The sequence below is a fragment of the Pyrus communis genome, chromosome 10, assembly GCF_041283825.1.
Source record: "Pyrus communis isolate YQ-2024b chromosome 10, ASM4128382v1, whole genome shotgun sequence".
Lineage (NCBI taxonomy): Eukaryota > Viridiplantae > Streptophyta > Magnoliopsida > Rosales > Rosaceae > Pyrus > Pyrus communis.
This window is the reverse complement of record NC_142574.1, coordinates 32,077,256-32,098,864: the sequence shown is the minus strand read 5'-3', so window position 1 is coordinate 32,098,864 and position 21,609 is coordinate 32,077,256. Positions and strand designations below refer to the sequence as shown.

The following is a 21,609-nucleotide window of genomic DNA, read 5'->3' as shown; positions in this document are numbered from 1 at the left end:
TATTGATTTTAAATCTCAGAAACCAAATTTATGTGTTATGCAAATTTCAGTAACCATTTTGACTAAAAAGCCTTTTTATGGAGAAAAGTTAAAAAGATAGATGAAGGCACTTATGGTTGTGCTCCAATTAGGTTTTTTTTATAACACTTTGCCTACCGAAGATTTGTGGATGCTCTGGTTAGAGATATGATTATAAAATAGAGGCTCAGACAAAAAGAGATGAAGATCTAAGAGGACTTTGAACGAGGCTCTAAGAACATACATGAGATACTTGGAGCTAACATAAGACTTGACACAAAACCGAGCATAATCGCGTTTTAGGATTCATTCAGCAAACCCGTTTTAGTGAAAAGAGCGCCTAAACCCTAAACTGGAATGCGATGCTGGCTGTATCTCAAGCAAGCACTGCGCTGTGTTTTAACTTCCATGCACAAGTGTGCGAATGAATTGAATTTAGATACCGACATTGTGGCATCCAAGCGCATGGAAGTTCTTCTTCGAAGATTAAGTTGTGTAAACGATAAATAGACGATACAACGACATTAACCTTTTTATTAGTGAAGCAGAGGAGATGGCTGACAAGTTAACAACATTGGAAAAAATGAGAACATCTAAGCTCACATATATAATACCATAAACGTTACAACACTTCACTCTTCTTTTGTGTTTGTAAGCCTCAAAAATGGAAGTTTCCTCTTATTTCCTCATTTCTCTTTTCTATTTTCCTATCATTTTTGTTTCAATTTTCTTTATTTTCCTGTGTGAGATCTAGTTAACAATCTAGTGTATACTGGGAAGATGGCATGAATACCTCAACTTCCGATGCGAGGCAAGAGCTTGTCGTAGAGCAGCATCCACGCTCACGCCCTCTCTAAACAGTGACTCGTATAACTGACAAACAAATTGCGACACCTCTTCCTCATCGTCATCCCAAAAACCTGTAGATGGGTCCCCGTTTTCACTATCTTCCCAGTCGCTCAGCGGACTGCTACGCTCAGCCTCCTCATCTTCGATTTCATCTTCAGCGTCTTCCTCGCCAATCTCAAACTTCCCGTTTTCAAAAGCACTGAACTCTGCAGATCCGTGGAGCGCTGTCAGCTGTGTTTCCGGGGGCTGAGCTAAAGAACTTATAACAGCTTTAGCGCCAGAGTCTAAAAATGCTTTAATCAGTGGTGGCGTAGGTCCATATGTCCCTGTGCAAACAATGATTCTATCTCTCCAAGCTCCGACCTATAGTTATCAAAGACAAAAAGCATCAGTTTGATCACTAAAATCATGCGCCCATATGCATATTTAACTTAACAAACGTAAAGGTGATGGTGTACCATCCAACGAACATCATCGGGTGTTAAATGGATAGAAGGGACAGTTCTACGAAACAAATATGCTCCAATTTCTTGGCCGTCGTCCATAACCTTTAAAAAATTCCATCATCCAACAAATCAGAGTTAGTAGTTTGGCAAACAATCCAATAAGTAGCAAAAAATAAATGGTTTCAATGCTAAAGTAACATACTTGAGTTTGGCGTCCCATATAACGGTGAACGATGCCTCCAAGTTGGAAGTATGGTCTACATGCAACCAAATCAGAAATAGTTGAAATATTGGTGAACGATGAATCAGCCTTCCTGCGGTGGTTTCGCATCACTGATATCAAACTCAGTTTCACACTCTGAAGAAAATTATCTGCAAGCTCTCCGGGTTCAGCAACCACAAATACATCATTCTGCCAACTACAGAAACAAACAGCTGGTAAATTAGGACTAAAGCTGAAATAACATTAACTTGCAATTATAAAAGATCAGTCCAGCAACACTGACCTTAATATTGAGCCAAGTGAGTCATTTTGAAGGGCTAAATGCACAATGCCCACTTGGGGCGAGTTCTGTAACTTCTCGTGCAATGACTGGACGGGTAAAGAAAGCTGTCTAGGTCCTAAAGGAGACTCAGGTGGTGACACAGCTCCTTTTCCAGACTGCGCATCTAAGCTTAAAGGTGGGACCATATCGATTCGGCCAACCCTCTGTGGCCCAAAATCAGGACTGTAGAAAAGTGGACTTGATGGGATGCTTGGAGGAAATAAAGGTGATGCAAATGGCGTTGGGAATGTTGTTGCTGGTACTGTTTTCAAAAATCCTGATATGCCTTGCATTAGCGATAATCGTATTCCATTACGAGCACAAAATGACTCAAGTGCATGAGCATGGTTCTGAGTGCGACCAGAATTGGGGCTATGTGAAGCTTCAACAAGTAGTACATTACGCCTCCAACCTAGAGATGGGCCTTTTTCCCCTGTTACAGAAAAGTATCAACAAAAAACGAATAAAAACTAAAATTCACAGAGGCAAATTAAGAAAGATGTCAGCATCAATACCGTCACTTGATGCCTTTGACTTAGGGACATGTTGAGATCTTAAATTCTCGGACCACTTCTCATCATGTTGGAATGGCATAAGTAGTCTCTCACAGGCATCCTTAAGTACAAGAGAATTTTTCTGAATATATTCCTCAACTGCATCTTCCAATTTCATCCAGACTGCAGGATCAGTCTCATCCAGTTCCATATCACAGCGTTCATCAACTGGAGGAGAAAAGATAGAAGTGTGCTGTTGAGAATAGTACTTGAAATAAAACACCACATCAGAGAAAAAATCAATGCATGGAAGCAAAAATAGTCAGTTAGAAAAAATGTTAAGACTTTATCCAAATTGGTTTTGCTTGCAGTGGGTTGAAATTCTTGACATTTCATGCTCATGTACATATTACTCACACTTAACGCATACCTGGATTAAACCGAAAATATTGTATTCCAGGGAGCATGGGTAGCAGTGTGCTCAAAGCTTCCTCAACCCGTTCCACAGAGCATGCACTTTCTATCAATACCTGACCAGTATCCAGATAACGCCAACCACCTTTTCGCACCTACACTAGCAGATTTTGAGTGAACCAATAAAGTGGAGCAACCACTCTCTAATATTGCACATGTATTATAAAATATTACATAATTGACTCTTCAAAAACATAGGAGATGTTATGATTTTACCTTCGTTGGAACAGAACCACAGCCAATGGAAACTAAGCAGTCAATTTTTGTGTCTGGCCATAAAAGTTGTGCTTCTCTAATGGAAAAGATCGTTGGATTGTTTGCCACTATTGCACCATCTTGCCAACGATTCACATCTGTAGACATTGTAGGATAGAAACATTTACAAACAAATTAAAACCAATGAAGAGGTAATATGCATGCTCAATTTAATCCCTAAAAGCCTACTGATGAGATTTCCAAAACAACATAAGAGAGTACCATCTGAGAAATCATCAAGATAATACGGAGCAGCAGATGATGCTCTTATAGCTTGCCATACTTGATGCTTACAGCTTCCTATAAAGGCACTGCGCTTATAGCCTTCAGCACATCCAGGAGGTGGTCCAGTTATTCCTGAACTCTCTGAAATTGCAGGAGGCACCTCTAGTGTTCCCGCAGGATACTAGAAATGAAGTACAAAATACCAAGTTAAAGTGTAAACAGTAAATTGATGACGTTTCAACAAAGGAACAAGTGGTCTCAAACCTGATAATTTCGGAATAGGAAAGGCTGAGCTGGCATCACACTCACCAAAGTTGATACAACAAAAACTTTGGGAATGTTTTTCACTGCAGACTCTATTAACAGATCCCCATCCTCATTGGCACACATTTCCTTCAACAATCTCTCAAACTGATCTGCACTATGCTGCAAGACAATATGTCACACCTATCCTTTAGAACTCAAAGCAACAGGGCGGCAAAATATAAATAAATAAGAGAACAGACAAAAATGATTGCAGTAAAAATCAGAAACCTCCTGAATTAGATACAGGAAGGACAAAGAGGAGGAGAGAGGAAGAGAGGGGGGGGGGGAGAGAATCTCTTCCTCCCTCAAAATATTCTTGCGTGAAGAACATAAATTTACATATCAATCTTGAAATCCAAAATAAGTAAGGGAAAATGAACTAAAGTTACAAACAAAACAAATATAAAGCATAGAGAACATACTTTAGATCCATGTACAACAACTCTAAAACTCTGGGACGAACTTTTATAGAGCTGATCCAACTTCTCTCTCCAAGTTGCAGCTTCATTATCCTTTGGAGCAGGTTCAGCAAAGACAAGTTTTCCTACGAATCATGATATCAGACATGTAAAGAATAAAAAAAAAAAAAAAACATGATTGATGAGCAAGCTTTGTGCACACTCATTCCTAATACAGCATACTAACCAAGATTTTTGTATATTTCTTCACATTTGTCTAATGACATTAGCTTAATGCCAAGTGCAACAGCAAGCATTCCACCCGTTGATGTGCCGCATATGAGGTCAAACAACTCATGTATCTGTTTTCCAGTTCCCTTCTCAATTGCTTTAAGAATTTGCACAGTTGCCAGACCTTTCATACCACCACCATCCATTGAAAGTATGCGCAGTCCTTGCTTTGGCACTGGTCTCCCCCTTATGGCACGTCGCAGCAGTCCATTCTCCCCTGCAAAAGGCATGGCATTGAACAAAGCTTATAAGGCTTGGAATCTAAAGACTAAACACTCGAAAACAAATTAAACTTAAGAGACAAACCGAGAATCGCCAAAGCACGAGCCGCAGCTTTATGCACACGGGGCTCAGGTGCAGCCGTCAAGCGCATTAGAAGTTCGCACAAGCTTTCAGAAGTAACCAAAATACGGCGATTCTCCAAACAGAAGGCCAAATTACCTACTGCCAACAAAGCTAATCTTTGTACCTAATGCAAGGTCAACTTTAATTACATGACAATACTAACAAGAAGAGTAAGATAATCAGTGCCTTACGAAAAAAGTAAAGAACTTGCCTCAGGGATTTTGTGGGCACACAATAATTTCAAAGATTTCAATACATCCTTGGTCAGCATCTTCTGAGCTACAGCATCAGATGCAAAAGCCAGCTTCACCACAACTTGCAACACAGAAATTACTTCCCCTTGGGGCATAGACTTCAACACTGTCTCGATGGGTTGCATAATGTCGGATTTCATCAACTGCATGGCAATTGAAACATCTGCAGCAAGAGATGAAAGAGCAGAACATGCTTGTTCAACCTGCCAGAAGTTGGAACTCTTAAACCATATGCAGCAGAAGAGTGATAAGCAGTGAAATCTTTGTCAGGACAGCTAACCAACATACCACATGACGGTTGTCACTGCTTATCATACTTATAAGCTGCCTCACTGCATTCTCATCTTTGCCAACGACTGCGCGATTTCCTTGGTCTTGCATAATCTTTGCAAGTGCAGATGCTAGTAAAGGGTGATGACAAGAAGAAAACCGAAATATAAGAGAGAAAAAGGCGCTTAGCTTATGCCTAGACGCACCAAAATAGGAACTATTTTCCATCTGCAATTACCAACAAATATTTTTCAATGTAAAGTCTGAGATTATAAATTGTAACGAACAAAAACTTCTATAGAAATTGCATTAATCACTACCTCTATTTGCACATTCACTGATCTCAAGTTATCATCTGCCACAATCCTGATATTTGCAAGAGACAAGTGATGAAGTTTGTGGAGAGGCAGGATTTCAGGAAGAAATTCAAGAGGGTTTCCAAATAGCCTAAGAACTCGTAGCTCAGCCATAGCCCTGCCATAAATTTGGACGGAACCATTAGACCCTAGAGAAAATCATGCTTTACAAAACTTAGAAAAAAATATGCAGACAATTAACTATGTCCAAATGCTGATGAAATGACCTGAAATCAAGCAAAGGCCGTACAAGCTTGTTGTGTTCCAATGAAAGTTCCACTAATCCAACACACTGTCTTAACTCTACTGTTTCAAGTCCAACAGAAATAATAAATGAATATGAAACATTTGACCTCCAAAATATGAACTTCATGCTGATTAGGTTTACAAGGGGAATCCAAACTTACAAGGTACTGAAACCAGCATGTTGTAGTCTACCCTGAGGACTTTTAAGCTTTTCAGTTCGCCAAGCTCAGAAGGCAAAAGTGACAACTTATTGTTATCAAGGTACAGCTTTTCGAGAAGAGGCAGTCGAGTTAGCTCTACTGGTAAAACCTGCGAGTAGTATGCAAGATATAGAGATATAAACTCAGAACTAATCTCAGCAATCCTTAATCTCACCCAATCACCAAAAAGAAAACCACTTTCTTGAATTTTAACAAAGCACACACTAGGTGTATTAAAAGATACTTATAAAACAAATCGATCTTGGTATTGTTAGAGAAACTAATACCATAAACTTCTGGTTTTGCTAAAAGATTAAGAAAACTACACCAAGAACAGTCATCTGTTTCAAAGACTACACAGCAATCAATCAAAGTCTAATAGATCGATTACATATTTATACAGACAATCAGAAATACAATAAATGAACAAAAAGATTAAAGAAAGACTCACCGACAACCCACAACCACTCAGATTGACGATGGTGACGCACTGCCAATGCACACCGCAGGCCGCCTCGCCGTCGGCAACTGCAGGCATTGTCGAAGCGAAATTGGAGCGCAACAAACGAGTCAAGACTCCAGTGCCATCGCTTTGCTGGCTGGAGCCGGCCGTCTTGGTCATGGTCACGGCTCTCAAAGGCTCTCTGCGCCTCACCACTCTCATGTCCACACCCACATTAGCCTCCTCAGCTTCCTCGATCCTCAATTCAACCACCACCGTGTCCTGAGGCATCGGTAACGCCACCATTAGCTGCGACTTGAGCCTCAGAGCCACCTGCTCCTCATCATCTCCAGCCTGCCATTCCAAGTCGATCCGAAACCCTAATTCCTGATCCTGATTCACCACGGAAGACAAGGACGACGATGACGAAGAGGACGCCGAAGACGTACGGTCGAAGGTCTCCGGCGGACCCTCGGTGCCGTAATTGAGCATGAGATGGAAGATCTCCGAGGGCCGCTTCCATCCCAGTCCCCAAGACATTATGATCAGCCGCAACTAGGGTTCAAGTTCAGCGGCGATCTTGATCGGACGGGTGGGAGTTCAGCTGGAGTGGCATTTGGAAATTCACGGCGCGATTGCGATCACGCCGGCGAGAGAGGGAATTGTGGGCCCGACTGAAGTTGGAGGTTGGATTTGGGGGAGAAATGTGAGGGTTGAGGGTTAGGGTTTTATGAGGAAGTAGAATTGGGATTAATGGCGGGAGAGAAATGCAGGCGCTCTGTGTACGTCTTGAGCTTTGGAATTTTCGGAGAGAGATAACAAACCTGAAAGCCGGAAACGAACTGAAGGAACATGTAATATTCTTCTTCATTGTCAAACGACGTCGTACCTTGCCTTGTTTCTTGTCTTTTTTTTTTATTTTTTTATTTTTTATTTATTTATTTTAAATATCCGATGAGGTGAGAATTTGAACTTTTGAACTTGGTTGTAGACGGGAGAGAACACTGCACGGCACTTGCTTTATGTGGTAAGTATAGAACAATACTGTTCATAATCATTCACACGTGTATGTATTAATCATAACTGCACGATCGACATAATTCATCTCGTCGCTCCTCGTTGCTTTCTTATTTGACTAGTATGCCTTGAGTTTTTCATGCACCTAAAGTTGCTTTCTTAAGGGAGAAAAAGCATGTCCACATGGTAAAATGGAAAAGGCACCATAGAAATTCAATACACTCACCTGCTCTTCAATTCATTTCCCATGGCTCTGCAATTTTTGTTCCTATGGCGACCCGAAACGCCATTTTCAAACATGAGAAACAAATTCACTTGTTCGAAAGTTCCGTCACGAAATTCGTTATATTCAATCAAGATTGTAAATTCATTCAAAGCAAAGATGAACCATTGTAAATCTACCAGCTACTTCTGACTACACTAGGACACTCTAATAACTAGATAAGAAATCTGCAATGTTGAATTCCGGCGCATCAGTTGGCGTCCGGCTGCAGTTGAGAAACAAATTTTGCTGGCGGAAATGAGTAGTTCTAGGGACTGCCAGCAACTATACTACGTGCAGTTACACATGCCTTGTAACTGCAATGGTAATTCATAGATCTAGCTTCTTTTCAGCGGAATTGACGATTTCCTTCAATTCTCTCTTCACTCCATCATCAGCAAATACAAAGTCGATTGAATTTCTTGCTAGTTGAAATAGTTCCCTCTTTCCAAGTCCTAAGAAGTCAAGAAAACAAACAAGCAGCGTTTATCAGCCATCAGTTTAATTCACGTTACACGATCCAATGAAATCAGACCTACCAAATGCAGCTGCAGCGAGGTTGTACTCGTTGGAAAGACTAGTAGAGAACACCCCAGAATCATCTGTGCAGATGACTAAAGGATGTTTTGCATTATACAGATCAGCTGCATCACCAAACAAAAGAGGTTTGTTTAGGAGAAGGAAATTTTAACAATATTTTTAAAGTATTTCTGATTTCAGATAATTAAGCCACGATAAATGGAAGCAGAAAGCCTAACCAAAATGATGTACGTCAAGTGACGGAATTGTATTAGTCCTAATGTTGGACGTCAAACAAATCTCAACCTGAAACACAAACAATGATGATGATACAAAGAAGTTAGCTATTCTAACCTACTAAAAGTCTCAAACTGTCAACAATTTTAAGGAAACAACGTAAAAGTTACAACAACGAACATAAAAAACGAGAAAACTAAAAGTTGTATCTACTTTTTCTGCTCATGTGTTTATAAGCAAAGATGGAACTGACCAAAAAATCAGTACCCTATTTGGAAATAAGAACTTAGCAATGATGTTTAAATCCCAATTATGAATGGTCATAAGGATATTCTGATCGAACTGCCAGAAACCCCAGACCGAATCATATTTTGGACGTCTCCTTGGCATCCATCCTATGGCAGTCAGAAAGACAATTATCTAGAATTCCGTGGTAAGGAAAGTTATATACAACATAATGACTGATTGCACAATTATCTCACCGGAATACTTAAAGATTTCAAAGTCTTCCATTCCTCTTCCTCGAAGCAACAGGCATGGCCAATCCTCTGTGGTTGAAAATCTAGCATTGCTCGTATCTCCTTTGGATTAGGCACCTACAAGCACTTGAAGAAATAAACAAGTAAGGGTGATCATAAGGGCAGACGCTGCAGGCATTAGAAGAACAAACGCACCTCTCCACAATGAAGGGTTACATAAAGACCCTGCTCTCTAGCAAATTTTAAGGCTGGAAAAAATGTAACCCTGCCACAGAAACAATATAATACACATATAAATATATGTACCACAGTCGGGTTAAATGAAACAGTCATCTGCAACAAACTCAGGATACTGTTTTAAGTACCATTCTCCCACAATCGGGTTTCCAGAAAGGTCAATACCAACTACCCCTAAATCTCTCATTTCCAGAGCAAGCTTCACCTACAGTAAATGACAAAACTAGTCAAACTTAAAAAAAATGCATGTGCTCAAATATTTCTTCATAATACATTTCATCACATTACAGTTTCCATTGCAGCCTCTGTGGTTTCCCGGCGGTCAATGCTCAAAAGAATCCTAACATAAATCTTTTTTCTTGCACTTCCGCTACATGTATGGTTTATAAGTGAAGAATTCTTCTGACTGCCAACATCAGAACTGTGAGGCCTAAAAGCGACATCAACTGCAGTGACTGCCTTTATACCCTCCAGTACTGCTCCCAAGTAAGAGCGCTTGCTCATTCCTATCGACGCATTATTCTACACAGAATGAAACACATCAATATCATATCAATGAAATGTATGACATAAGTCATTTTAGTATGAATACTTCACGCAGTCGGCTAATTTTAGAAAACCACCTTCGGAGTTGTTCTTAGCTCCAGATACACAACATTCTCAGAAGCAAAATCTTCAATAACCTGTGGGGGAAAATGTAGTAACAAGTATCGAAATGGAATTGTTGGAAGTAAAGACAAACCAAATTCGAAAGTTTATCATACTTCTTTCGTAATTCTTGTGATAACTTTGTGGTCAGTTGTAAGAATGTGGATCAAGTCAAACAACCTGAACACTTCGGTTAAAGAACGGTCATCTGAGTGCAAGAAAAGACATATTTCCAATGTTAGGATTCAAGAAAGAATTGAAATTACATTGTTCAAAAAACACATGTCCTAGTACAAATCAACTGAAAAAATTTCAAACTACTCTGATCGACGGGAATTATTCTAAACTACAGTAACAGAGATTCGAACTCAGGTGCAAGCGAGCGGGAATCCCTGCCCAACTGACCTAACCCTTATCTGCTAAAATCACTAAACATCATTAATTGACATGCAATGCGGACAATTCGGTTGAGGATTTAGAAATACAAGGCATGAAAAATGTAAAATTTAAGATGGGTAAGAATCGTAAGACTAAATTTTCCTTCTTGACCCTACATTTTCCCAGCAACCAAACAGAAAACAAGCAAGAAAGAGAAAAGGGGCATACTTTTCCGAATAACGTGCTCCACATCTGAGAAAACTATGACACCCTTCTCACCCAAAACACTAGCAAGTTCTCTGCACACAAAACAAAACAAAACACCAGAGATTAGATTGTGTTTCCTGAAAATAAAGCGAGAGAGAGAGAGAGAGAGAGAGAGAGAGGAAAGATAAGTAACAGTAAAGTGGAGTCTCTGACGGATCCGTTGAGGTGAGCGTGAAGTTCCACCTTTGGCATTGACAGCCAGTCCTCCATTGTTAACTCTGTTTCTTTTTGTTCTTATCTTGCTTTTAGCTGCCTGGACCTCTACAGCTTCAAGCAGTAGAAAATCCCCATCTGTGCTGTGTCAATGACATGATAAGCAAGCCAACGTCGATGGTGATTGCTGACGGTAGAAAGAAGACAAAGCCCATAATTGTTTTGGTAACTTTTTAATAGTCCGACTAATTCAGTTTTATAATTATTGTTTGGATAATGTTAAAGGAAATTAAATTTTTTCAACTAAATTTATTCACCAGATAATGTGTGGTCGTAGATTATTAAATTATTAATTAAGTATTGATTAATGTGTTTGATTCTTATTGATGATGCATCATTTGGTTTTAATAATCCGGGCTAATTCAGTTTTATATTTATTGTTTGGTTAATGTTAAGGAGATCAAATCTTTTCAACTAAATTTACTAATGTGGTTGTAGATTATTAGATTATTAATTAAGTGTCGATTAACGTGTTTAATTCTTATTTAGTTTGCAAAGTTGGTTTCAAAATTTAGACTCTCTAACATTATTCTTATTGTTTTAGTGCATACAGTTGTCCACACACAAGAACTTCTTAATCTAGATCACGTTTAGAAGTACTTCTAAAATGGTTAAAAACGTTTTTGGTGAAATTATTTTTGGAACCAATCATTAGTTAAACTGCAAGTGAATCTTGGAAAATCACTTGAAGGATTTCATGGTGTTTTTTGCAGGAATTGCTTCAAATGCTTTTGGATCCCAAATATATTTTTACTAAAAGTACTTTCAGTTATTTTAAATACACTTCTAAACGAGCTCCTATAGGTAGAAAAAAAGCCTAAGAACTTCAACGGGCCCAACTCAAGGGTAGTGGTAACGCAGGCCCAATCACTAGTGGACTGGATCGAGCTTGGATAATGTTTCATGGACCCGGTCCATTACTCTGTAAAAACCCGACCCACAACCCGGCTTTTAGAAATCAAAATCTCAGTTAAACCTCACCTCAAATAGCAGCTTGTACCATCCAGCTTCGGCCTCCGGAGGAAGAAGATGGGGCCGATGAGCTTCTCCTCAATGTTGGCCAACGGCTGCCGGAGTTTCAGTGCGCCTGCGGCCCTTGTGCGCACGTTAGCACTCACCCACGTTGCTCTTAGTGAACACTCCAACAGCTACAGGCACGTTAAAGTGGCATGGTTTTCTCGGAGTTCGAATAAACGAAAATCTGCACGTCAGTCCCTGAAACAAGATGTTTCGCAGCCAACTACCGTTTCTTCTGTAAATGGGTACCTTAAATTTTGACTTTGATGCTTTTTTGTTTGTTTTTGTTTTTGGGTTTCTGAGATTTTGGCTTAATTGTTGGTATTTATTTGTTGAAAGTGAGAGTTCGAATAAAGGTCGAACTTGGAAGCAGTTTGTTTGGTAACCGAGAAAATGATCAGAGATTAAGAATGTGGAATGGAAAATTTGAATCTTTATTGTTTTAGAATACCAAATTCTTTCTTTGTAATGGAAATGGAAGCTCTGAGATTTTGGCTTAATTGTTAATATCTATTTGTTGAAAGTGAGGATTGGATTAAACTGGTCGAATTGGGAAGCAGTTTGTTTGGTTACTGAGAAAATGAGCAAAGCAAAAGAATCTGGAAATGAAAATTTGAATCTCTATCGTTTTAGAGTTTTACAATTTTGATCGTTGTAATGGATAATGTGTCGATATAATTGTCGCCAACAACAAAATGTTACATAGAGTTTCTGCCATTTTGTGTTCTATGGTTTGCCGACTTTGATATCATATCTTCTTTCAGCTACCCTGAATATACTCGGTGGCTTCCATGTCCCTCAGACAATGGATCACCAAGAATCGAGCACTTGGTTGTTTCAGAAGGGGGGCCTGTACTAGAATATATCTGCAAAGTTCTGGATCTTCCTCTTCAGTGAGTGCTGCTCCTTTTGTCTTCTCATTGTTTTTTTGTTGATGTATGGCATATGATTTCCGTCATTATCAAGTTCGAGTTGATTAATAGAAAAAAAATTTCATTCTTTGAAGGTTTGTTGCAGATCTCATCCATTTTGGAGCTGCAACCCCAGAGCAGATGAGGGTATTTAAATAAGTTACAGCACCATCAGTACTAAAAGATAGAACTGCCATCAAAGGAAAAACTGTAAGAGAAGCACAGAAGACTTTCCGCATAACACATCCAGACCAATTTCAGTTTTCAAAAAAGTGAAAACAAGAACTGAAAGCTGAAAACAAAATAGTTATCAAACGTTGTTATATATCTTGGATTGTTGCGATGCAGCATAGCAGCAGTAATGTGTACTATAAATAAGTCTTTTATTTCTCAAAGAAAAGTACACTTGATTAACGCATAAAGCGATCTACAACATCGGAGAAAAACTCGAAATATGCATCTCGCCATGACCTGCTCAAAGCTAAAGGGCCACAAACTCCCCAAAACCCTACAATGAAACCAAGAGATACTGAAATTTGAAGCCATGGAATTCCATCCCCAGAGTCGTGCACATCTTCCCGGTCCTTAGTCGTATCACTATCACCTGGACTCTTCTTCGGGCACTTATTTGGAAGCGGGGAACCGCAAAGTCCCGGGTTACCCTCAAAGGCAGTAGCATTGAAGCCTTGGAGCTGAGTGCCTAACGGTATTTGGCCTTGGAGGTTATTGTGGGCAACACTAAATGAAGACAAAAAATTAAGATTTGATAGTGATGCTGGGATTTCACCAAAAAGACGGTTTCCTGAGAGGTCTAACATCTCCAAGTTTCGGAGTCTCGAGATTTCGTGTGGAATGTTGCCAGATAATTTGTTAAAACTCATATCCAGTTTTTGGAGAAGTAGCAATTTCCCAATATCGCGGGGTATATTGCCACTTAGACTGTTGTTCCTGAGGCTGATTCTTGCCTCCATGTTGGAGAAATTCTTGTACTGTAAAATAGTTGCCCCAGTAAAGCTGTAGTAGACAGGCAACTCTAAGTCGTTGTGACCTGTTTGAGTTGCAGCCTTTTCCGACCTGAGGGCTTGTAGTCTGCAAAGCTCCTTTGGAAATTCACCTGAAATGAAGTTATTATCCAAGTATATATGGGAAAGACTAGGAAGAGTCCCCAACCAACCAGGCATAGGTCCCGTGAGTCCGTTAGAAGACAGGTCCAGAACTACCAATTTCTCGAGCTTCGACAGCCATACAGGTACTTTTCCTCTCAGTTGGCACCCTGAAAAACTGATCATGCTGAGATTTTGGAACCCAGATGAATCAACCATGAGATCACCATCTGGCATTTCTTCACCTAGAAAATTATTTGTCAAAATGAGTACCCTTAAACTTTTGCAATCCTTCAATATCTTCATTGCCCCTGTGACATTGGTCAATCTGTTGTAAGCAAGCGCAAGGAATGACAAGGATTTCAAAGAAAGAATTTCATGTTGTAATTGTCCCTCTAGATCATTTGCACTCAGTCGGAGTGCTATCAAGGACTTGCATGAGTAAACGTTTATTGGCAAGGGACCCGTGAAGTGATTACGCATTAGGTCAAGTTTAATAAGATGAGTAAGTTTGGAGAAATTAAGCACAGAGAGATCTCCTTCCAACTGGTTGAATCCTAGATTCAGTTCTGTAAGGCTTGAGCAATTCATCAAAGACGGAGGCAGAAAACCCTCTAGATTGTTGAAATGGAGGATTAGGAGCTTCAATCTGGAGAGCTTCCCAATATGAAGAGGAAGTGTGCCACTCAGCTGATTAGAGTAGAGATCCAAGATTGCGAGGTTGGTAAGATTGGCAATGTTCTCACCAATGGCCCTGGAAAGCTTATTGGAAGGCAACGAAATTTCTTCAAGTGCTCGAGCATTGTGAATATCGCTTGGAAGTGTCCCCGAAAGGTTATTGAAGCCTGCACGAAAGAGCTCCAATTTTGAACAGTTACCAAGTCCAAGGGGAATTATGCCACTGAAATCATTGTGGGAGAAATCCAAGCTTCTAACACAAGGAGAATAAGAACAGTTGAAAGATGGTATTTGGCCCTCAAGGAGATTGTTGCTGACATTTAAATGTCTCAAATTCCATGCACGCTGGAGGAACGATGTTGGAGTGGTTCCGTTGAATTGATTGCTAGACAAATCCACTATTCGGATACAACTTGGCGGTGGAGATAGCGGTAGTTCTCCAGAGAGAAGGTTGTAGCTCAAATCAAGGATCTGAAGGCGACCCAAGGACAGAAAGAATCCAGCTTCCAGGCGACCAGAAAGAATATTATGGGAGAGATTGAGGTGGGTGAGATGCGTGAGATTTCCAAGAGATGGAGAAATGACTCCTTTGAGGCGTTTGGAGGGCAACAACAGATGGGTGACTCTACCAGCCATATCACAAGTGATGCCCTCCCATCGACAACAATCGCTGGAAGACCAGTTTAAACTAGAAGAAGCGATATCAAATGAAGAAAAAAGAGACTGTTGGTCCATTTTGCTGCAAGCAGCATGGGTTGTAGAAATACCGCTTGTGGTAAACAAGATGAAAAGTGGGAGGACATATGATTTAGTTAGATGATTAGGCTGCACCGCCATGGTTCTTGTTGAAAGTGGCATACAAGTATATTAGATTGCTCAAAGGTGTATACTGCTTTTATAGACAAAAAGATGTAGAAACAACATCGGAACACAGAATTATGCGCTGCTGGAAGGTGCATATTTGTAGAAATTGCAAACATATCACATCGTCGTATATGCACGGCCGTTTATGCAGGTGGGATCCTCTCCGGATCCCTTCTTCCATATCTACCAAATTAGGAGATCCGTGCTGTTAAAATTTAATCCAACGGCTACAAACAAGGCCCACTTTAAAAGTTATAATAACTTCAGTCGTTAACTCAATTTTCAACGGCACGGATCCCTGATTTGGTGGATTAGGAGGAAGGGATCTAGAGAGGATCCCTTTCCGTTTCTAGAAGTTGTTATCTATCCCACATCGGTGGGGCAAAGAAAATAATGGGTTTAAATATGATTACCCTACTCTAAATAATATTGATGTTTTTTGTGATAAAACCACACTTGACGAATTTGGTAAGTGGTAATTACTAAGTTGGAGACTCTATTGGTCTCGTTAGAGTGGGGTCCTCGGGCTCGTCGATCTAAAAATTCCAACATAATATCAGACCACACGTTTATGGGCATGTGCGAGCCAAAGACTTGTCATCGGGAAGTGTCCTGAAAAGAGGCTTTCGTCACCAAGAAGTGTGGGTTCAACATCTGAGTTATTAAGAAGCACTTCCTGAAAAAAATTGAAAAACAAATCCGGTCTATGGTAACGTATTTTCAAGCGAATGGGATTGAGAGGGAGGTTTGATATTTTGGTTTGGAATGTTAGAATTTGGTGACACTAAGATCCAAATCTTGAAAAAGTTTCAGTTGGCCAATCTCAATATGTACGTATATTGCGGCTTAGACTGTGTTTTTTTAAGGGACAAGGATTGTCTGCCCTTCCATTTTCCGTACCCTCATGTTTTGTGTGATCACGGTTAAACTATGTCAACATTTTATATTGTTTTTTTTTAATAAAGATAATAAGACAAAGATGAATAGTAATATAAAATGTTGACGTGACTTAACCGTGATCGCACAAACAGAAGGACACGGAAGGACATGGAAAGTGGGAGGGCAGACAACCCTTGTCCTTTTTTCAGAGTTAAATTTCCTGTGGCATGTTGGACATAAACTTTTACTGTAAAGTAAAGCAGTTAAATTGCCTGTGGAATGTTTAAGTTGCAGCCTTTTGCGATACTAGCCCTCGTGGTATGGAGAGCATAGAGAATAAATTGGTGACAGATTCATCATTTTTGAAATTCGAACTTAACACATTTTACTTATAATTAAAAGAATACCCATAGATCGTTATACTAAATGACTCTAATTTTAGATATTTTGCTAGCCAGGCATATGCTATTAGATAATGTTTATAATTCACTGGAATGTGGACCGTGCATCTTTAAGTAAAAATCGTATCATTAATAGGAGATATTTTTCAATGTGTTCGGAACACGGAATGGTACACCGCGTATCACTAGATATGCAAGTGGTGAGATACTTGTGTTAAAAAATTAACAACTTAAAAAATAAAATTTCCTTTCATTTATATAATAACACATGATATACTAATTGTATTCTAGGCATAATAAAAAAATTTCTCTATCAATAGCGTTTTTCATAATAATTTGGCAGCACAAATATATATATATATATATATATATAGCAGCAACTTTTTGTATTGTACATAAGAGTGTGCGTGTGTGTGTACATTCCCATTTGCAAAGGAAAACATTAATCCACTTCAACTCCTGAGTCATATATTTGCCCAACTTTTCAGTGTCGTGGTATGTTATTATTGGAGTAAATATGTTTTTATTTAAATATTTTAAACATATTTATATTTTAGTTTATTATAAACATTAAATATAAAACGTAAATTGTTACTAACCTTATAAATTATTATTAACCTATGATTTGACAAGGAGCATTCTCCTCCACAAAAAGAAACGCGAGAAAGCTTCTCACCTTAAAGATGGGATTACTTCTCCGAACGGAGATCAAGATCACCTTAAAGATGGAATTTCTTCTCTGAATAAAGATAAAGATCAAGTCAATAGACAGAAATTTGTTCCGTTGTGATTTGTACGTTTTGACTTTGTCCCTTTTGTTTTCTTCTGCTATAATTCCTTGCGGTTCTCAAGTCCCTAAATTATTTAGCCCCACAACTTTTATTTTATCTCTCTATATAAATTGATCTCATGCACGAAAGACCAAAATATAGAGAAAGAAACAACGGTTTATATAGTTTTCAAAACAAAAATTGAGTTTTGAAAGCAACATATTGAAAATGGTGTACGACTGATGATAGAGGTAGAAGAGGAGGGTATCAGTTGATGATAGTGAGAAAGAAGGTAGGATTGAAAAATTGAAAAGTTCTTTTATTTTTTACTGTTCATCCGTGTTTTACCAAAATAAGCTATTTTGTTGAAGTGGCTATTTTCAGCTTTTTTTTTTCACCTATAACTTTAAAAAAAAATTGATTTAAAGTGTTTACCAAACACTTAAAATGCTCCAATTTTTTTTCTACTCACTGTTTTTAAAAATTAAGCTAAGCCAAACCAGGGCTTACTGTGAGGAAGAACCCAATTCTCATCACCATCATCATTACTAATTAACATTCTTCTTACGAGGTTGTTGTCCAAACTGCTCCATAACTCCTCTCTAAGACTTTGCATACAAAGTTGTTTGTCTGCAAAGTTTTTATATTATTTCAATTAATATGTCATGATGAGGGTAACATAAGAATAAAGCAAATAAATTCAACAGATACAAGAACGAGAGTTTAGCTAAAAGATATCAACTTGACTGAATTCATACGCTGCTCCTTGTTATATATTTTATTTGGTGTATAACTATAAGTCTTAACTTAACTTTTGTTTCCTTTTGAAGAAAAAACAATTGCTTGCAAAGAGCTGAGCAATGAAAGAGCCGGGCACACTACCCTGATCAACTAGCTAGCGTAATTCACATTTGTGGGTTGGTTGGTTCATAAATATTGACATAATGAAATTAAGCACAAATTTGTAAGTAATAATAAAAGAGCATATAATGTACCTCAAATAGCGGGATAGCTGTGATATTTTTCTTCCGTTGCTGGTACAATATTGCAAAAGCCAAATATATGAAGATAATTACGGTTCTCTTCAATCTCGATCGTAATATTTTTGTTTGGATAGCTGCATGAAACAGTGTTTTGTGAAGAGAGACAGATAGAGCTACCTGAGTCAGTTTTTAGTCACGAAAAATTTACCAAATGCTTGTTTGCTCAGGATGAAATCTGTGCGGTTTTTTTGATCAACGGGCACTGTTGGTGCACCTCACCTAATGAACCATTAAGCAAAACTAGATAGTATACATGACCAGAAACAAATAACCCGTGCGCGTGCACACATATACTCATATCTTCGTGCTTAGAATCGTGCATTCTCACCTGGTAACAAGTACCACATCAAACACCATTGCGATAAAGGTCAGAGGCACCTGAGACATCCCCACCATTGATCGTTGCTCCAAATGAACCAAACCCACACGCACCAACTGCGGCTCGATACAAAAAAAAGTATCAGTAAGCATGCCTGCCGCATAAAATATTTCTGTTAAATTTTTTTTGGGTAAAATACAAAAAACTACCTCAACTATTGGTTTCACGACACTTTAATATCTTATTTTTTAAAATTGACAATGTCATACCTCATCTTTAGAATTTATGCCAATGTTATACCTTCCGTTAGCTTGGCATTTATTTCTCAGTTAAATGCTGACGTAATTTGATCTGGACCCATTTTCTATTAAAAAATTATTAAAAACTAAAAAAAATTATTTAAAGAAAAGTAAAAAAATTAAATTAAAATAAGAAAAGTAAAAAAATTAAATTAAAATTAAAAAAAAAACCCTCACGTCCCCTTTCCCCCCACACCCCCCCCCCCCCGGGTCTCTCTCTTCTCCCCCATCTTCATCTTCTTCCCCTTCTAGCGTCTTTCCTGCAACTCAGGAAAAAAAAAAAAAAAACCAATTTATCCCCCCCCCCCACTCGCGATTTTCCCCGACCCCCCTTCCTTTCTTCCCCCCTCCCGTCTTCCCTAAACCCGCACCCACCCTCGCAATCACTACCTGCAACCCAAAAAAAAAACCCAGTTCCGTCCCCTCCCCCCCCCCTCAACCCAACCTGCAGAAGAAGAAAAAGAAGAGAGAAGGAAAAAACAAAAAAGAAACCCAATTCGCCCGTCCCCACCCCACCCCCCCCCCCCCCACCCCACAAAAAAAACCTGTAGAAGAAGAAAAAGAAGAAGAGAGAGAAAGAAAAAAAAAAACCCAGTTCGCCCGTCCCCCCCCCCCCCCCCCCCCCAAAAAAAAATTGCAGAAGAAAAAAAAGGGGAGAAGAAGAGAGAGAAGGAAAAAAATCACAACTAAGTTTTGGTTTTTTTTTTTAATTTATAACTTTTCTTTATTATTTTAATATTAAAAAAATATTAAATGATTTTTTTAGTGTTAATAATTTTTTAATAGAAAATGGGCCCCAGATCAAGTTACGTCAGCATTTAGCTGAGAAATTCACATCAAGCTAACGACAGGTATAACATTGGTACAAATTCGTAAGATGAGGTATGCCATTGTCAATTTTAAAAGATGAGGTATGAAAGTGTCGTGACACTAATAGTTGAGGTAGTTTTTTGTATTTTACCCATTTTTTTTCTTTAATTAAAAGTCCAAATGTTTGATATATAGAGGAGTCCATAATGTTGTGCAGCATACAATATTTCTGTTAAATTGTTTTTCTTTAAGGTTAATTTATAGGTTGATGTACAGAGGAGTCCATAATGTTGTGCAGATCATTGTATGCTGCAGTAAATGATGAAGACAAGAAAGGAAAAACTTGACAGTGTAAATGGGATTCCGCCTGATTTCTTGGGAGCTCTAATCTTTCCAAGCTTGTGAGTTCCGAATCTATTCTGAGAAAGTGAGAGGAAGGACAGAGATTTCAGTCGAAAAAAAGAGGTCTTTGGACACAAAATCTCGATTGCAGGAATAAACATTGTTATCGTCCATTTGAGCTGCCCCTTGCAATTGAACAAGAAATTAAAAGCACAAAAATAAAAACTCAAACAAGGAAAACCGAAACCAAGCAGTAATCAATGAAGTAGATAATTTTGTTATTGTGATGTCGAAGCAAGAGGAGGTTTTGCCAAAAACAGAATGGAGTCTGTCACTGTCGAAAATTGAATGACATAATAAGCTAGTTTCTTGTTCGGATGGAGGGCGTACTAGTTCAAGGGCTTCACCAGCTCTCATTTTTGTGGATAGTCTGAGCTTTCTATAATCTTCATAGGTAAAAGGGACACAGAGTCGAGGGTGCTTTGAATCCACAAATTCTGGAAGAGCTTCAACTGCTTCTTCCTTGGGTCCCAAGAGAAATGTAGCCATCGAAACTCGGATGGTTGCCTCCCTGCATTGTTTTACAGGTCCTTGTTATAATTTATACTAGTGTTATTCTTGTTCACATCAAAATTTTGATCAGGTGTTATGAAATTGACTGGAAATCAAGAATTGTAGCTGTAACTGATGAATTCGTGGTTTTGGACAAACCTGCTAGTACAACAGTATGTATCATTACAGACACATTTCTTCATGGTACGTTTCATCACATACAGTTTCCATTGCAGCCTCCGGTTTCCCGGCGGTCAATGCTCAAAAGAAGCCTAACATAAATATTTTTTCTTGCACTTCCGCTACATGTATGGTTTATAAGTGAAGAATTCTTCTGACTGCCAATGTCAGAACTGTGAGGGAGAGAGAGAGGGAGAGAGAGAGAGAGAGAACAAAACACTAGCAACTATATAAACCCTTCTCACCCAAAACACTAGCAAGTTCTCTGCACACAAAACAAAACACCAAAGATTAGATTGGGTTTCCTGAAAACAAAGCGAGAGAGAGAGAGAGAGGAGAGAGAAGTAACAGTAAAGTGGAGTCTCTGACGGATCCGTTGAGGTGAGCGTGAAGTTCCACCTTTAGCATTGATAGCCAGTCCTCTATTGATAACTCTGTTTCTTTTTGTTCTTATATTGCATTTAGCTGCCTGGACCTCTATAGCTTCAAGCAGTAGAAATTCTACATCTGCGCTGTGTCAATGACATGACAAGCAAGCCAAGTCAACGCTGATATCTGATGGTAGAAAGAAGACAAAGCCCATAATGTTTTTCGCTTCGGTAACTTTTCATTAGTCTGGACTAATTCAGTTCTATATTTATTGTTTGAATAATATTTGGACGATCAAATTTTTTCAACTAAATTTACTAATCAAATAATGTTGTCACATCCCCGTCCGGGCAGGACCACTTCCCGGACTCGCTCTACCACCGTAGCACGATATTGTCCGC

At 38.9% G+C, this 21,609-nt stretch overlaps 3 protein-coding genes and 2 pseudogenes across 6 annotated transcripts; 1 reads left to right on the top strand and 4 right to left on the bottom strand.

Moving 5' to 3' along the window:
- Window positions 1-525: 525 nt before the first annotated feature.
- Window positions 526-7,283, bottom strand: LOC137728702 (phospholipase A I). Of its 3 annotated transcripts, XM_068467441.2 has the most exons (18): window positions 6,424-7,273; window positions 5,934-6,081; window positions 5,754-5,832; window positions 5,491-5,644; window positions 5,189-5,398; window positions 4,858-5,103; window positions 4,608-4,770; window positions 4,258-4,518; window positions 4,035-4,156; window positions 3,571-3,732; window positions 3,304-3,487; window positions 3,043-3,179; window positions 2,783-2,921; window positions 2,374-2,580; window positions 1,820-2,291; window positions 1,516-1,732; window positions 1,326-1,415; window positions 526-1,230 (listed from the first exon to the last, which is right to left on the bottom strand). In XM_068467441.2, the coding sequence occupies exons 1-18, from the start codon at window positions 6,952-6,954 to the stop codon at window positions 781-783; spliced, it is 3,972 nt and encodes a 1,323-aa protein (XP_068323542.2). In that variant the 5' UTR covers window positions 6,955-7,273; the 3' UTR covers window positions 526-780. The 3 variants fall into 3 exon arrangements, with proteins under 3 accessions (XP_068323542.2, XP_088534872.1, XP_068323543.2); XM_088678746.1 differs by lacking the exon at window positions 5,754-5,832 and having other exon boundaries at window positions 6,424-7,283; XM_068467442.2 differs by lacking the exon at window positions 6,424-7,273 and having other exon boundaries at window positions 5,754-5,829; window positions 5,934-5,974.
- Window positions 7,284-7,746: 463 nt separating this feature from the next.
- On the bottom strand, window positions 7,747-10,835 carry LOC137727920 (adenosine/AMP deaminase family protein). Its single transcript, XM_068466784.2, has 11 exons — window positions 10,592-10,835; window positions 10,420-10,490; window positions 9,930-10,021; window positions 9,789-9,848; window positions 9,454-9,687; window positions 9,294-9,370; window positions 9,124-9,193; window positions 8,932-9,045; window positions 8,452-8,518; window positions 8,233-8,337; window positions 7,747-8,148 (listed from the first exon to the last, which is right to left on the bottom strand). The coding sequence occupies exons 1-11, from the start codon at window positions 10,666-10,668 to the stop codon at window positions 8,024-8,026; spliced, it is 1,092 nt and encodes a 363-aa protein (XP_068322885.1). The 5' UTR covers window positions 10,669-10,835; the 3' UTR covers window positions 7,747-8,023.
- Window positions 10,836-11,658: 823 nt separating this feature from the next.
- LOC137727922 (RNA pseudouridine synthase 6, chloroplastic-like) lies at window positions 11,659-15,350 on the top strand. Its single transcript, XM_088677949.1, has 4 exons — window positions 11,659-11,933; window positions 12,453-12,581; window positions 12,695-12,731; window positions 12,770-15,350. The coding sequence occupies exons 1-4, from the start codon at window positions 11,701-11,703 to the stop codon at window positions 12,785-12,787; spliced, it is 417 nt and encodes a 138-aa protein (XP_088534075.1). The 5' UTR covers window positions 11,659-11,700; the 3' UTR covers window positions 12,788-15,350.
- LOC137727918 (receptor-like protein 3 pseudogene) lies at window positions 12,964-15,238 on the bottom strand (annotated as a pseudogene). The gene has a single exon (XR_015952376.1). The product of XR_015952376.1 is annotated as a receptor-like protein 3 pseudogene (transcript).
- A 1,888-nt stretch (window positions 15,351-17,238) lies between the features above and the next one.
- Window positions 17,239-20,656, bottom strand: LOC137728608 (expansin-like B1; annotated as a pseudogene).
- Window positions 20,657-21,609: the final 953 nt, after the last annotated feature.